General features: G+C 31.8%; 2 protein-coding genes across 5 annotated transcripts; one reads left to right on the top strand and one right to left on the bottom strand.

The window, feature by feature from the left end:
- The first annotated feature begins 652 nt into the window (after positions 1–652).
- On the top strand, positions 653–5,087 carry LOC129301900 (cysteine-rich receptor-like protein kinase 2). 2 transcript variants are annotated; one of them, XM_054940527.1, is made up of 8 exons: positions 653–1,139; positions 1,870–2,273; positions 2,838–2,960; positions 3,118–3,245; positions 3,409–3,622; positions 4,011–4,104; positions 4,405–4,561; positions 4,806–5,087. In XM_054940527.1, exons 1-8 carry the CDS (start codon positions 739–741, stop codon positions 5,034–5,036), a joined length of 1,752 nt encoding a protein of 583 aa, XP_054796502.1. In that variant the 5' UTR covers positions 653–738; the 3' UTR covers positions 5,037–5,087. The 2 variants fall into 2 exon arrangements, with proteins under 2 accessions (XP_054796502.1, XP_054796501.1); XM_054940526.1 differs by having other exon boundaries at positions 3,873–4,104.
- Positions 5,088–7,798: 2,711 nt separating this feature from the next.
- LOC129301895 (cysteine-rich receptor-like protein kinase 2) lies at positions 7,799–13,877 on the bottom strand. Of its 3 annotated transcripts, none has more exons than XM_054940519.1 (8): positions 13,420–13,877; positions 10,231–10,628; positions 10,014–10,136; positions 9,703–9,830; positions 9,204–9,417; positions 8,885–9,128; positions 8,566–8,716; positions 7,799–8,409 (listed from the first exon to the last, which is right to left on the bottom strand). In XM_054940519.1, the coding sequence occupies exons 1-8, from the start codon at positions 13,818–13,820 to the stop codon at positions 8,095–8,097; spliced, it is 1,974 nt and encodes a 657-aa protein (XP_054796494.1). In that variant the 5' UTR covers positions 13,821–13,877; the 3' UTR covers positions 7,799–8,094. The 3 variants fall into 3 exon arrangements, with proteins under 3 accessions (XP_054796494.1, XP_054796496.1, XP_054796495.1); XM_054940521.1 differs by having other exon boundaries at positions 8,668–8,716; XM_054940520.1 differs by having other exon boundaries at positions 8,885–9,116.
- Positions 13,878–14,880: the final 1,003 nt, after the last annotated feature.

The raw sequence follows: 14,880 nt of genomic DNA, 5'->3' as shown, positions 1-14,880 counted from the left end.
TTGATAATGACTTTATATTTATTATAGGGTGTTTAATAGAGGTAAATATGAAATGATAGGGTTAATTTAAAAGTAGATAACTATTTTATTAAAAAGTAAAATTCAATTAAAAATGCTGTATATTTTTGAATAAAAGAGTATTTCTTACATGGCTCATGAATCATGAAACTTGTTAACATTTTTTATTATATGTAGACATATAGATTTTATGTATTTAATATAATAAATTTATATTTGAAAAACTTCTTTATTATTATTTATTGATCTATAATATTTAAATATATAATATAAACTTTAGAGAGAATATTATTAATATACTTTGAATGTATAGTAAAAATTCATCATCTAGAACAACTACAACAGTATCAGCCTACAATCAAATTCTCCCAACAAAACATTGGAAACTTGAATTTTTTTTATATATTCTTTCTAATTTTTTGTTAATTTTTTATATGGTTAATATATGATAACTATGTGCTCTCTATCATAAATATCGATGAATTATCCTTCTCTCCTCTATTATATTAAAAATTATAGGTAATGAATATACATGAAACGTAATTCGTAAGCATTCAATTTTTTTTTTGAGCAAAAACATTCAAATTAAATAACAATTTTCACATTCAAGATTGTATTATTTTTAGAAAATATTTTGGGCCCCTCCTCTTCTCACTCTAGTTCCGCCATTGCTTCCCCCTTCATCTTTCATTCTTCATCCTCTTCTGCAAGAAAAAGACGATGCAGCCGCAACTGCAACAAAAGCCTCTCTTCTTCTTTGTCTTCTTAAGCTTCATAATAATCTGGTCATGGGGGACTCTTGACGGCGTCGTTTCAGACCCTCAGACGAATCTAGTGCGACTGTGGTGCGATCAAGACGGCGACAATGATGGGTCCATCTTGAAGGAGATCCTCAACGAAACGTTTCGAGACCTGAGAGCTCAGATCGAAGACCAAAGCAAACTCTTCGGCACAGCTCAAGCAGTGAAGGCTAACATCGCCGTTTATGGCCTTTTTCAATGTAGAAACTACCTCTCCATAGCCGACTGTCTTGCTTGCTTTAACGTCGCCGCCGTGAACATCCGCAACTGCTCCGCCAGGGCTTACGGTGCTCGTCTCGTCTACGACGGCTGCTTCCTCAGGTACGACTAGTCGGCCACCTCAAGGTTGATTTTATATATGTATTTTTATTAGAAAAAGTTTTTATATTATTATTGAGTCTCCGTGTAATAATATAATTCCTTCAATTCTATTCATTAAAAATTTAATAAATTTCTATACTTGTCAATATACATAAAAAATTTTATACTTGTCAATATATAATTTAATAACACACTCTATATCATTAACATTTAATCAAGTAAAAAAAAATTGATAAAAATAATAACACGCTTATAAATAAAATTAAAAAAAAGACTCTTCTAAATAAGATCTAAGGAGTAATCACTATATAGTCAGTTGAATAAGCATCTCTTTTTTTTAAAAAAAAAGGATAAAACAAAAACAAATTAAATTGACAAATTAAACAATCGTATTAACAATTTTGTTGGTAAACAAATTAAATTTCTGTCTTAAATGCAAATATCCTTCTAAAAGCACTTCCTTATAGAAGCCATAGGCATAACTGGAGTTCAATAAACCAATTTTTTGCACACTTTATTTTTTTATAGAAAAAAGGTGATAATTGTATGTATGGGTAAGCCTCATAGTTATGTCTTTTCAATTTGTTTTTCTTGATTACATCAAGAGAGGATTACATTCTATCCTGCCCCACCCATACACACACAAAGGAGGCAGCCAAAATTTGCAACCCTTTTGGCCAAATGCCAATACTTATATATGGTGACTTTCATTTGTGTTTAATTAATGAAGGTACGAGAGCACTCAAGAATTCGATCAGGCCAGTGAAAGTTGGAACAACATAAGATGTGGGAATCAGACACTAAAAGATTCCCCTGCGCTTGCTTCAACTGTGCAACAAGTTCTGACAAATCTAGGCACAGCAACCCCCAGAATGCCAGGTTTCTATGCGGCCACTAAGACGGCCGTGCCTAATAGTAATGGCTTCAGTATTTATGCCATTGCTCAATGTGTTGAGACCCTCTCACAAAGTGGCTGCCAGAATTGCATCGACACTGCGTCAGGAAAATTTCAGACTTGTCTTACAACCTCAAATGCTGAGAGTTATGATACGGGCTGTTTCATGAGATACTCCACCAATGCTTTCTTCTCTGATAATCAAACCACTGATATCAACGGCTTCTTGAAGAAACAAGGTAAAGCATTGTGTGTGTATTCCCTGTGGTCCTATATATAAGTCACTTTCAATATATTTAATCAAAATTAAAGAAAATCTTGAACCTCATTAACCTTACCTAAAAATTTAATAAATTCTTAACTTGGCCTTTATTAAATATACATACTTTAACAAAATATTTTCTCTCTTCAATATTTAATGGAGGACAAAGAAAAAAATTTATGATAAAAATTTAATAATATGATTTATAAATAGGATAAACAAAAAATCTTCTCTCCAAACTCTGTAAGTAGGACTGCAGGGAGTATTATCTGTGTTGTAGAACTATACATATTAATATATTATTAGAGATTTTATTTTTTCCTAAGATTCTCCACCCCTTAATTTCTAATAACCACATCATTTATATCACTCCCTTGAGCAAAAAAATAAAATAAAATGGACAATTCATTCAAAGGTTTAAACATAACACGTATAAAGACATGACCATTTCTTGTTGCACGAGTTAGGAGTAATTTTTAATCTTTTGTTATATACGATGACTTGTGTCGTGGCTTGATTAGACAATTGTCCTTCCCTACAGGTTCAAGCAATAAGGCATTCATCATTGGTATTGTTATTGGAGGTTTAATGCTTTTTTTGATCCTCCTTATTGCATTATTTGCCAGGATTAGGCCACGAAAAAGCCCAAAGAGGGTTCCCAAAGGTAAACAAGGTCTTCATTGATTTAATCCTTTGGTTTTCACATTTTCACTCAGCATAAAAAGCTATGGGCTTTCATCTTTATGGAAGGAGGATTCCCTGACTTAAAAAAAAAAAAAAAACAGAACGAGACATTGACTGTTGCTGTCTTTAATATATAGGAGACATTACTGGAATAAGCCAGTTGAAGGCCCCAGTTAATTACAATTATAAGGATTTGAAGTCTGCAACAAAAAATTTCAGCCTTGAAAATAAACTTGGAGAAGGAGGATTTGGTGCAGTATATAAGGTAACTACACAGTATTTTGATATGTATCATATACCAAAGCTTACATGGATGTTTCTTCTAATTGAGTTTTACATGGTGTTGTAAAAGATTAGCTTTTAATAGGACAAAGGTAGAATCTCAAATGTAAGGCCTTTGAAATTGAAATTTTAATTGTCATGAACAGGGCACTCTGAAGAATGGGAAAGTAGTTGCAGTCAAGAAATTAACTTTACGGCAATCCAAGAGGGTGGAGGAAGAATTTGAGAGTGAAGTAAAGCTTATAAGTAATGTTCATCATCGGAATCTTGTTCGACTTCTTGGATGTTGTAGTAGAGGCAACAAGAGAATTCTGGTCTATGAATACATGGAAAAGACCAGTCTCGACAGATTCTTATTTGGTATCTCATCATCCAATAAAGCTTATATGTGTGCGTGTGCTTATGCATTTTCTATTATATTTCTGAGTTCATCATGATGACAGATGGGATATTTTCAACCTAAAAATAAATCATTGACTCCTCTAACAAAAATTGATTCTTATTTCATAATTTTATTCAAGAATTCAATGTGTGTGTGTGTAAATTGCCTACTGAAACATTTTGTGAATTACTTTGATGTATCACCCTTTATTTTTTTTTCTTCTACCAGGAAAAAATAAAGGTTTTCTTAATTGGAAACAACGATATGATATAATTTTAGGAACAGCAAGAGGCTTGGCTTATCTTCATGAAGAATTTCATGTCTGTATCATTCATAGAGATATAAAGACTAACAACATTCTCATAGATGATGATTTACAACCTAAGATTGCTGATTTCGGCTTAGCGAGGCTCTTACCCGAGGACAAAACTCATCTCAATACAAGATTTGCTGGAACATTGTAAGTTGAAATAACTTTTTATGTGATTTTCTTAAATTCTTAATTTCATATATGAGCAAGTGGAACACTCATACTACAATAGATGGTTTTAAATTATTTTTTTGCCTCTATACAAGCAAGAATGCATCAAGAAAGAATTCTTGTTGTTGTGGGGACTTGATGCAATGCTGCAATATACTATCTGCTTGTCTCTTTCAGATTTTGCTGGTTTTCCATTTTTCTTTGTTAGTTCTGAACATTTGGGTTTTGTTAATTAGAGCCATTTATGATATATAATGTGACAAATATTACATTTTTTAGAGGATACACAGCACCAGAGTATGCGATTCATGGACAATTATCAGAGAAGGTTGATGTATATAGCTATGGTGTTGTAATCCTAGAAATCATTAGTGGTCGAAGAAATAATGAATTAAATGTCAACGGTGCTGCTGAAGGCGAATTCCTCCTTCAACAAGTAAGAAAGCTCCTATGACTATTTAAAAGGCATTTTTTTTTTCTATCAGAGAGAATTTATGAGTATGACTTTTTTACATGTCATCTTATTTCTTTTGAGAAAAACCATTCCGTTTTTTATTAGTGCATTTCATAACAGATGTTTAAAAGAAATTGGCCTCAATTTTCTTTTGTATTTTTTGGTAGAATTGCATTTGTCTTTTATACACTTCTTCATCATTTTTACTTTAATCTCACTTTGGTAGGCTTGGAAGTTATATAAGAGAGGCATACACATAGAGTTGGTGGATGATACCTTAGACCCTAATGATTATGATGTAGAAGAAGTGAAGAAAATCATAGAGATTGGTTTGCTTTGCACTCAAGGATCTGTAGAAATAAGGCCGAAAATGTCTGAAGTAGTTGCACTGCTCCAACAAAAGGGTTTATCAGAGGATATGAGACCCACTATGCCTATTTTGATTGAAATTAATTAGACCCACTATGCCTTCTCTACAGATATATAATTGTTATTTCTTTGACTTTCATATTGTCAGCAAGATGATTTTATTCACCGGGAACGTATAGTTGTGACTCAGTTCAAGCAAAAATTAGGGGAAAACCAAGATAGAAGAAGGAGAAATCTGAAAATGATTGTCCTTCATTCCGTTCTCAAACATGCGTGTATATAATATATCAATCTTAATTAAGTGCATATCTATTGATAATTACACATAATTCTGAGTAAATTACATTAAGCTCTCTTAAAAGTTGGTTGAACTTCATATGATATCCCTTTTATTTTAAAAGTGATATTATATATGAATCCAATTTTTTTTTCTGATTAATGAAGTTAATTTTCCTAAATAATGCGACTTTTTTTAAAAGTGAAATTAATTATTTATCTTTGTCGTCTGAGAGTGAAATAGCAATAATGTGACTGACAATGCAACTAAATTACCCGGCAAGTAGATAAAGATAAGCCCAACAAGTCTGACAACGTTACGTCAACATAGTTGCAATTATGAATGACATTTTCTATCAACAACAGCCTGAATTTTCCCGCGGTAAGGTACGATGATAACTCTAACATAAGTAAGGATGCTCGTATCTAGGGAAGCTTAATTATTGAAGAATTTAATTTAATCGCTTTCAATGAACTATGATAACTAAACGAAGTTCATGGTAGTAGAATAGCAGAAAACAATCAAACGCCAGTACATCAATTTTGGCAGAGTGCTAGCAAACTTTTGAACAAAGAATTTTGTAACCAAGATTGAAATATGTTATTATATTCTAAGACCCATTAATATATGGGTGGCATATCAAATACAACATACTGTATAGTACGTGAATGTTGAACACAGAATTACATGTCATTTTAGCATATTTTTTTTGGATTTTAATACATATTGGCCTAATAATACATACTTTGATTACTTAAATTGAAAAAATGTGCATTTTTTTGGGATTGTACATCATGGCTTTATCTTGATATTTTCTAGCAAATTTCACGCTATATTGGTTTAGGGATGTGTTGGCAAGCCATTCTGATCATCAGTGGAAGCTTTTGAAAGGCTGTAAGATCAAGGAATCAGATGCAAGGTGCTCATTATTTACACCAAAGGGAGAAGTGTACAAAACAATCCAAAGTCTTGACTTTTTTTGGTGTTAAATTTGCAACTTTCACTCGCTAACAACAAAACAAAGCGTTTTATATATTTAGGTGATAAAGTTATGATTTTAGAGGTTATAATGGCTGGTAGAGCTAATAATTAAGATGAGTCGAACTTATTTAGGTCGAATTTAAAATATTATATTATATAAAAAAAGTTCACATAGTGAAACTCGACTCTAATCCTTCAAGCTTAATTGAGTTAGCCTGTAAGCATAAATTGTTAAATATTATATTATATTATTTTTTATTTTTATCTAATTTTAATTCTTAATTAAAAAATTAATATATTCCATTTTTATATTTTTTATATTATTTCATTAATAATAGAAAAAGGTATGTGGGCTTGTTTTTGGCTCAAATTTCTTCGAGTTTATTCAAGCAACCCAAATAAGCCATGAGTAAAGAAACTCTTTTAAATTTTCAAGTTTAACCTTAAAATTTTTTGAGCTTATGTGAGTTAGCTTGTCAAACTTGACCTAATTTATTGCCTCTAATAGTTGGTTTCAACTATGACCATCATTATTCTGGACTTCTTTGGAGTATTTGGGAGCTCTTGGGTGTGATAGGACTTGGATTTTAATCGGATTGAGCTACGGATTGAAGATTGAAATAGATTTACCTTCATATTTCAGTTCTTCTCCATTCTCCTTTCATTCCTCTTGTTCAATGTTTATGTTGATATATTTATATTTTTTTCGTGAGTTATTTGAACACTTGTAGATGAATCTTTGATTTTAAGATTATTTTAAACCCTAGTATGGATTAAATACTCATTTTTCCTTTACATATATATTTTATAAATGATGTAATTATGTTGATTTTACTCTATGCTTAATGTTTTTGGTTGATTGGCATCAATAGATTGTTGGGTTCACTTGCTTAATGTTTGAAAGAGCTAGGTTAAGTATAGAACTTGAGTTAAATCGTGAAAGGACTTAAAATTTTTAAGTTGAATGGATGGTTTTATTAATAAGGTAGAGATGTACTCATTAACTTTACATAATATAATCACATAGGATTTGCAATGAAATTTAAATTTAATTAATTAAGAGATTAAGGGATTAATTAAACTAAACACCTACTTAGAGACCTGAGAGAGCGCTTATAGGTAATTTAGTATCCTTAACTAGTGTAATTCATCATTAGAGGAAAGTATAATTGGGGTTTTTTTGATTGAGTATTGTTGAAGTACAAAAGAGAAGAAATAATATCCTAGGCCTAATTACATTCAAAAAATCCTAAATCAATTTCTTTTATTATAAGTTTTTATAGTTTTTCATACATTTAATTTATATTTTAAACACCATTCATACTTTGAATTTTCTCAATTTAGTTAAATACCCCATGTCTTTTGCTTGACCAAATTTTAACACAAAGCTATGTAAAAACAATATTCTACTTACTTTTTGTTATTTGTTATGACCCGTTTACTAGTGCAGTGCAAATAGTGGGATATGATAACTTTTTTAAGACGTTGAAATATATGTTCAATATTAGGTAGAATCTCAAGGAACAGATAATTAATGAATATGTTGACTGACCAGATCAACCCTTTGCATCATAAAGTGTCGAAGCAAAAGCTAACATGAAGAATGATTTGTAGACTTAATGTAGACAAGATTTCCAATTCATGTACATATACATAACTCACGCTGTCATATTCAACTGACTTATTTTACACCATAGGCCAAGAGGCTATCATTTCACTGCAAACTTTGCTCCCGGTAAAATTGACGTTTCATTGTACTCAGATCTTGTGTAATGATGCAATAAAGGAGAAAACTTACTGATCAATTTTCTTTTTCATAATCACTATTGTATATTCTCCAGGGTCGAACTTCAAGAGACCCTTAACGATACGATCAAATGTAACGCAATCACCTTCCTGATAGAATGGAAACGGAGACAGTAGCATTTGATGAAGACGAACTATGAGACACAGAGGTTTCTCTCTTGGGCCAAGAACTAGGATCAACATAGACAGGCATAGTGGGTTGTGTGTGCTCCATTAAGCTCTTTCTCTTGAGCATTCTAACAATTTCAGACATTTTTGGCCTTGCTGCGGGTGATGCTTGTGTGCAAAGCAATCCAATCTCTATGATCTTCTTAATCTCTTCTGCATCATACTCATTTGGGTCTAAGTTTTTGTCCACAAACTCTATGTGCATTCCTCTCTCGTACAGTTTCCAAGCCTGTGATCAAAGTGATATAATAGTGGGAAAAAAGGTAAAATCTTAGGCATGTTTATTAGATTATTGAAAATTGTCTAAACACACAAGAGCAACACTTGAAGTTTCTTCTATAAAAGAACTCATTTGTTATATTATTTGTTCTACAAATTTACTTACTCTTTGAAGGAGGTATCCGCCCTTGTCATCAACCTTTGATGCACTAACTTTTTGTCCACTTATGATTTCTAGGATTATGACACCATAACTATAAATATCTACCTTTTCTGATAATTGTCCATGCATTGCATATTCAGGTGCTACATATCCCCTGACAAAAACATATCATTGATGATGGCATGATGAGAAGGATATGATAGTGTCATAACAATATTCCATTTGATCAACACATTAATTTTTTTTTTTGACAAACTCATGTTTTTTGTGATAAATAGAAGTGATGAATAAAATAAGATAAAATTTATATGCATTTACTTACATTGTTCCAGCAAAATTTGTATTGAGATGAGATTGATCTCTTGTCAGAAGCCTCGCTAATCCAAAATTAGCAATTTTAGGTTGGAAATCATCATCCAAGAAGATGTTATTAGTTTTTATATCTCTATGTATGATGCAAACATGAAATTCTTCATGTAAATATGCCAAACCCCTTGCAGTGCCCAAAATTATCCCATAACGTTGCATCCAACTGAGAGCGTCTTTATTTTCACCTATGTGCACCACTTTAGAGAGTGAGAAAAAAGAAAAGAAGAATAGAGGAAATAAAGCTAATTCTCAAAACAATAAATTTTGTTTACCAAAAAGGAATTGTCCAACATCGTTGTTTTTCATGTGCTCATAAACAAGAAGTCTCTCTTGGCCTTTGTTGCAACATCCCAAAAGTCGAACAATATTTCGATGATGAACGTTACTTATCAACTTTACTTCACTCTTAAATTCTTTCTCCATCTGTCTGGATTGGCCTAAATCCAATTTCTTGATAGCAACTACTTTTCCATTTTTTAAAGTACCCTGCTCAAAAAATTAAAGACATCATACTTACTATTCAGCATGCTTATAGTTGTATTAAAAACAAAAAAAGAACTTGCTCATAGCGAGTTGAACATAAAAAAAGAACCCCCAAAAAAAAAAGTTAACGTTATGTTAATTATTAAATGAAGTATAATTTTTTTTTTACGGTGTAAAATCTACCTTTCCTTCTTTCACGAGATCGATTCTTTTAGAAGAAAAGATATTAAGAAACGTTACAACTATCGTACAATGTAATAATGAAAATGAATGTTTTGTGATGCTTACCTTGTATACATCACCAAAAGCTTCTTCTCCTAGTTTATTTTTTTCACTGAAGTTTTGTGTCGCTGACTTTAGATCTCTATACCTAAAGTTAACAGGACCTTTTAACTCAGTTGATCCCAAAATGTCACCTGTAAGGAATACCAAAGTAAACAACAACAACAAAACTCTTTAAATAATTAATAAAAATCAGCCAGATATTCATCCGTTTCATCAATAAATTCAAAAATTTTCTTTTGGACCGCGGCAAGGATCAAAGCACCACATCAAATCATTTCAACTTAAATAACAAAGACGTTTTTCAGTTATCCTACCTTTAGGAACCATCTTCGATGACTTTGATCGACTATACAAAGCAAACAACGCAAAGAGAATCAAAATAAAAGATACTCCTCCCACGAGACCACCAATAATGGCCCCCTTCTTGCTTGAATCTCCTACAAGACACAAGGAAAAGGTTTACCCAAGATTTTATAATCCAAAAATAGATACAATATGTAAGGTACTTTAAGTTTATTACTCTATACGTGCCTTGTTTCAAGATGTGATTGATATCAGTGGTTTGATTGTCAGCGAAGAAGGCAGTGGTGGAGTATCTCATGAAACAGCCAAAATCAAAAGCCTTAGCATTTGAGTTGGGGAGACAAATCTGAAAATTTCTTAAGGCAATGTTTAAGCAATTGTCGCAGCCACTTTGAGTGAGAGCCTCAACACATTGAGCAAAGGCATAAATGGTTGAACCGTTACTGTTAGGAACTGTCGTTTTAGTGGCTGCAAAGTAACCAGCAATTCTTGGTGTTGCTATTTCCAGATTCTTCAGCGTTTGTTGCACAGTTGAAGCAAGTTCTGTGGAATTTTTTGTTTCATTTCCACAATGAATGTTGTTGCCTGCGTCTGTGGACTGGTCAAAGAAGGTAGTGCTCTCGTACCTAAATAAAACACAAGAAAGGAAGAAGTCTCCAATATTTTAGATCATATAGATTCTGAAAAAAACAGTTGCAATATCCTGCTTGTAATTATTTATGATTTGATTATAACTAATTATCTAAAAAAAGGTAGGGTTATTGTAAATATTCTTTGAACCTGAGACAAGTTCTGACTCTAACGAGTTTTGAGAACACAATTCATCTAAATTTTTTTCACATAAAAAATAAAAAATAAAAGGCAGGGGTGTGTCATGTGTGTGTGTGTCACAGCAAGTGTGTGGCAACTAATGTCATGAACTTCTGAGCAATTCAAGTTTGAATATTATTTAATTCTGGCGTTACTATTTGGCATTTTCTCTGTTGATCATAAAACTCAAAGAATCAAAATTTGGTTAAAGGACATCAAGTTTCTAATCATGCCAATGACTAGGCATCACTTAAATATTCCTATGATTGCCATTGTCATTGTAGCCGAATCATGCATAATTTCAGAAGAGTTCATGCAAATGGCCTTGAAATGTCACAATTTAATTTGCAACTCCAAAGGGGGTCAAATTTGTCATTTCTCTTTTGGTATACTTTTTGGATACACTTTTTGAAGATATATATATATATATATATTGATATATTGCCTGAGATTTTGTGTGGATCTGGTCACGTTAGAAGGCGTGCTGGCCTGGACCTACCTTGCAATCATTCAATTCTCAAGGCGACCTTGTAATAATTCAATTCTCAATGAATTGGTGGGCCAAGGTTGTTTGTTTTGTTCTGTATTTTAATTTTTATTTCTCTTCCATTCTGACGTTTGTTTTGTACTACTATTTGATACTACTACCATGTTCCCTTGCATTACGAGGCAATCAATTTTGAAGGGAAAAAAAATATGAAATTCAAAATGTATATTGTATTGAGGAGACAAGCATTTCTAAGAGGAAAATAAGAAAATCAAGATGAATGTCAAATAATATTATTTTATTTTGACGTACATATTGATTAATTTAATATCTAAAAGGGCTATCAATTATTTTGTTCTGTAAATTTGTTTTATTAAGACTAGTATGTAATTTAAATTCTAAATTATAAATTCAAGGTGATTTAAACCCCATATTATTAATTAGCATATTTTAAATTTTGAACAATTAAAGTTAGGACATTCTCATTCTCACCTCTAATTTTTTAGAAGAATGACATAGAGGTTTCAAAAGGATCAGTTAATTTAAATTAGATTTCAAGTGCTAAATTTTAAAAATTTATAATTTAATATTTTAATTTTACAATTTTGTTATGATGAATCTATAACTTGTAATCTAATTTTAATAGAAAAAATAAAAAATAATTTTTCTTACTGGTTAATCATTTTAAAATTTAAAAACAAGTTGAAATTTATTATAATGTAGTTACAAAGTTAAAAAATAAACTTATAAATTATTAAAATTTAATACTTAACACTTAACTTAAATTAATTAATTTTTTAATATTTCTTTATCATTCTCCCAACTTAAAATTAACAAGTTACTTTTGGAGCCCATCATTCCTACTTTTCCAAGCTTGTGGTCCCCTCACGCCCTTGTGTCTCACTCTCTTCCTTCTGCCCTCTCCTCCTCCTCCTGTGTGTGTGTGTGTGTTTTGAGAATGGCTGTCGATCTCGTAATGAACGTGGCAGAAGCAGTGATTGGCGTCCAACAAGAAGCCTCTCTGTCTCTTGGCAATCTGAATCGTTTAATCACACATCCTGTTCCTTTCTCTGGTTTTCTTCCCTGACTTTTTTTTAAAAAACAAAAGACAAAAAAAATCTTTTAAGTTCCTGATTCCTCTGTTTCTTATATTTCCCGTTCTGTATAGATTTCCCTTTTCTCTGAGCTGTAGGGAAATCTGTTTCTATACAAATTGGTGAGTTTGTGTAAGGATATAGAGATGTTTTTGGATTCATGTTTTGTTGATTTGATCAATCTTTAGCCTCCCCCCCCTTTTTTTTCTCCTCTTGCAATGATAGACTGGATCACTGTTTTCCATTGACTCATGAACTTGTGCAAAGATACAGAGATCTTCTTATATACTATATATATGCATATATACTTGATGATATTTTTGGTGATGCGAAACCAAGCGTCTCTTGGGTTCTTGTTCTTGTTGGTTTTTTAGTTCACAATTCAAGTTCAACAGCCTAATTATGAGCTTGGCGTTCAAAGTGCTCCTGTATCTATAGTTGGAAATCCAAATTGTACATTAATCCTTCTTATTAATTATTTGTTATCAATACTTTTTATGTGTAATATAATGTTAAAGACAAGGCATGCTTTTCAAGGCTAGAATCTACAAAGAGTCAACAGTTTTTTTTTATATTTGTAATTTGTAATATTTTATATTTTAAAATTTAATGTCAGAACTAATAATGTAAATAATATCTTAATTATATTTTTTTTCATATTAATTTAATTTTTTATTCATATAAATATAAATTATTTATTGAAGAGAGTAAAGCCGCCTAAGGCCCGAACACGCAACTATTAAGTAAATAGTACATCTGGGAATTGATCAAATATTATATACCGATCAAATTCATACTATATAAGTAAATATTTAATTTTTAAATTAAAATAAATATAATACACTGATCAAATATATAGCAAACTAGAATAATGATATCTGCGAATTGATTAAAAAAACACAAAATATCCTATGCGTACAAACCTTGAATAAATGGTAACAAATCATTATAAGTTGTAATTTGTGATGTCTTATACCTACACTCAGTGATTTAAGAAGATTAGAAGAGTCAAAGTTGGCTGCGTACCTGAGGAAGCAACCGTCGTATATGAGGTGGGCGCCGTTGACGGCGGCGGAGCAGTTGTGTCGTAGCAAACCGGCGGCAGAGTCGAAGCAAGAGAGACAGTCGGCGATGGAGAGGTAGTTTCTGCACTGAAAAAGGCCGTAAGCAGGGTTGTTACCCTTCACTACCTGCGCCGTGGCGAAGTGTTTGCTTTGGTTGCTGATCTGCGTTCTAATGTTCTGATACGTTGCGTTTAGGTTGTCTTGGAAGATGGATACGTCACTGACATTGGTTTGGCTGCAACCTAGCCTCACAGCAATTGTCTGAGGGTCTGAAACGACGCCGTCAAGGGTCCACCATGACCAGATCGTGAAGCTCAACAAGATGAAGAAGAAGGGGGGTTTCTGTTGCAGGTTCAGAAGCATGATGTTTTCCTTACTTGCAGAGAAGACAGAGAGGGGGGGGGGGAGAGAGAGAGAGAGAGAGAGGAGTGATTGATGAAGGAGGGAATCTATCTAGTTGGAGATTAGTATGGCACAAATCGACAATATCTTGCGCAAGTGACGGTTGTCTTCTGGTTAAAGACAAACGAGTGATGATAAGATAGATGAAAATGTTTAAAAGTACTATCACTTAAACCAAGATATTAACATTTTGGGAACTGTTAAATTGTTAATTGATCGTCATAGCTCCATTTAAGTATTATACCGTCATGTTGTGAGGGTAAAAAGAATTATTATTACAAAAGAAAATCCTCCTCTTATCCTATCCTAGGGCCCCAGACATCTTTAAGATTTTATCTGAAAATCGAAGTCTAGTAATGATCTGTCGCATTCTTTTGGCCCAAAGAGATCTATTATATGATGACTTAATGAATACCACTCATTCAGACAATGGGCTTCCAAAAGTATGCCAATAAATAATTTTATCTCCATTTTTCTTCTCTTCATTTTCTTTTCATTTCTCACCTCAATCATTAAATTTATTTTAAAATAATTAAAATTTAATATTTTTAAAATTTCTTTAATTATTATTAAAACATTAAATTTATAACAAATAAGTATATAAATTTAAAATATAATTAATTTTATTTAAACTACAATTCAAGATTTAAGATTATAATTAAAAAATAAAAAATAATTTTATAAAATATTAAATATCAACTATTCAAAAAAAATCTGATAGTTGAGATGAAAAGTGAGGAAGAAGTGGAGAGAGTGAGAAATGAAGAGAAGCCAACTCCTTCCAATAATATACTTAACATATTAGCTTGGACATTCCTCAAGTAAATGTTAAATGTTGATGAGATGGAGGATGTAAAAGCAAGGTGAGAAAGTAAAGGTTCAATTTAATAAACTTAATGTCATGATCTAGAATTAAGAATTAAAAGGCAAAAATGTCCTGAAATTTTTTCTTTAATGGTGGATGGCATTTTAAATTTTTTTTGAAGTATTTTTGCCTCAAAAATTGAGCATTTTCATTCCA

The sequence above is a fragment of the Prosopis cineraria genome, unplaced genomic scaffold (assembly GCF_029017545.1).
Source record: "Prosopis cineraria cultivar Desert tree isolate PC_DT_omini unplaced genomic scaffold, ASM2901754v1 PC2, whole genome shotgun sequence".
Classification (NCBI taxonomy): Eukaryota; Viridiplantae; Streptophyta; class Magnoliopsida; order Fabales; family Fabaceae; genus Prosopis; species Prosopis cineraria.
Note: the sequence above shows the minus strand (reverse complement) of the source record. Positions and strands in the feature narration are given on the sequence as shown.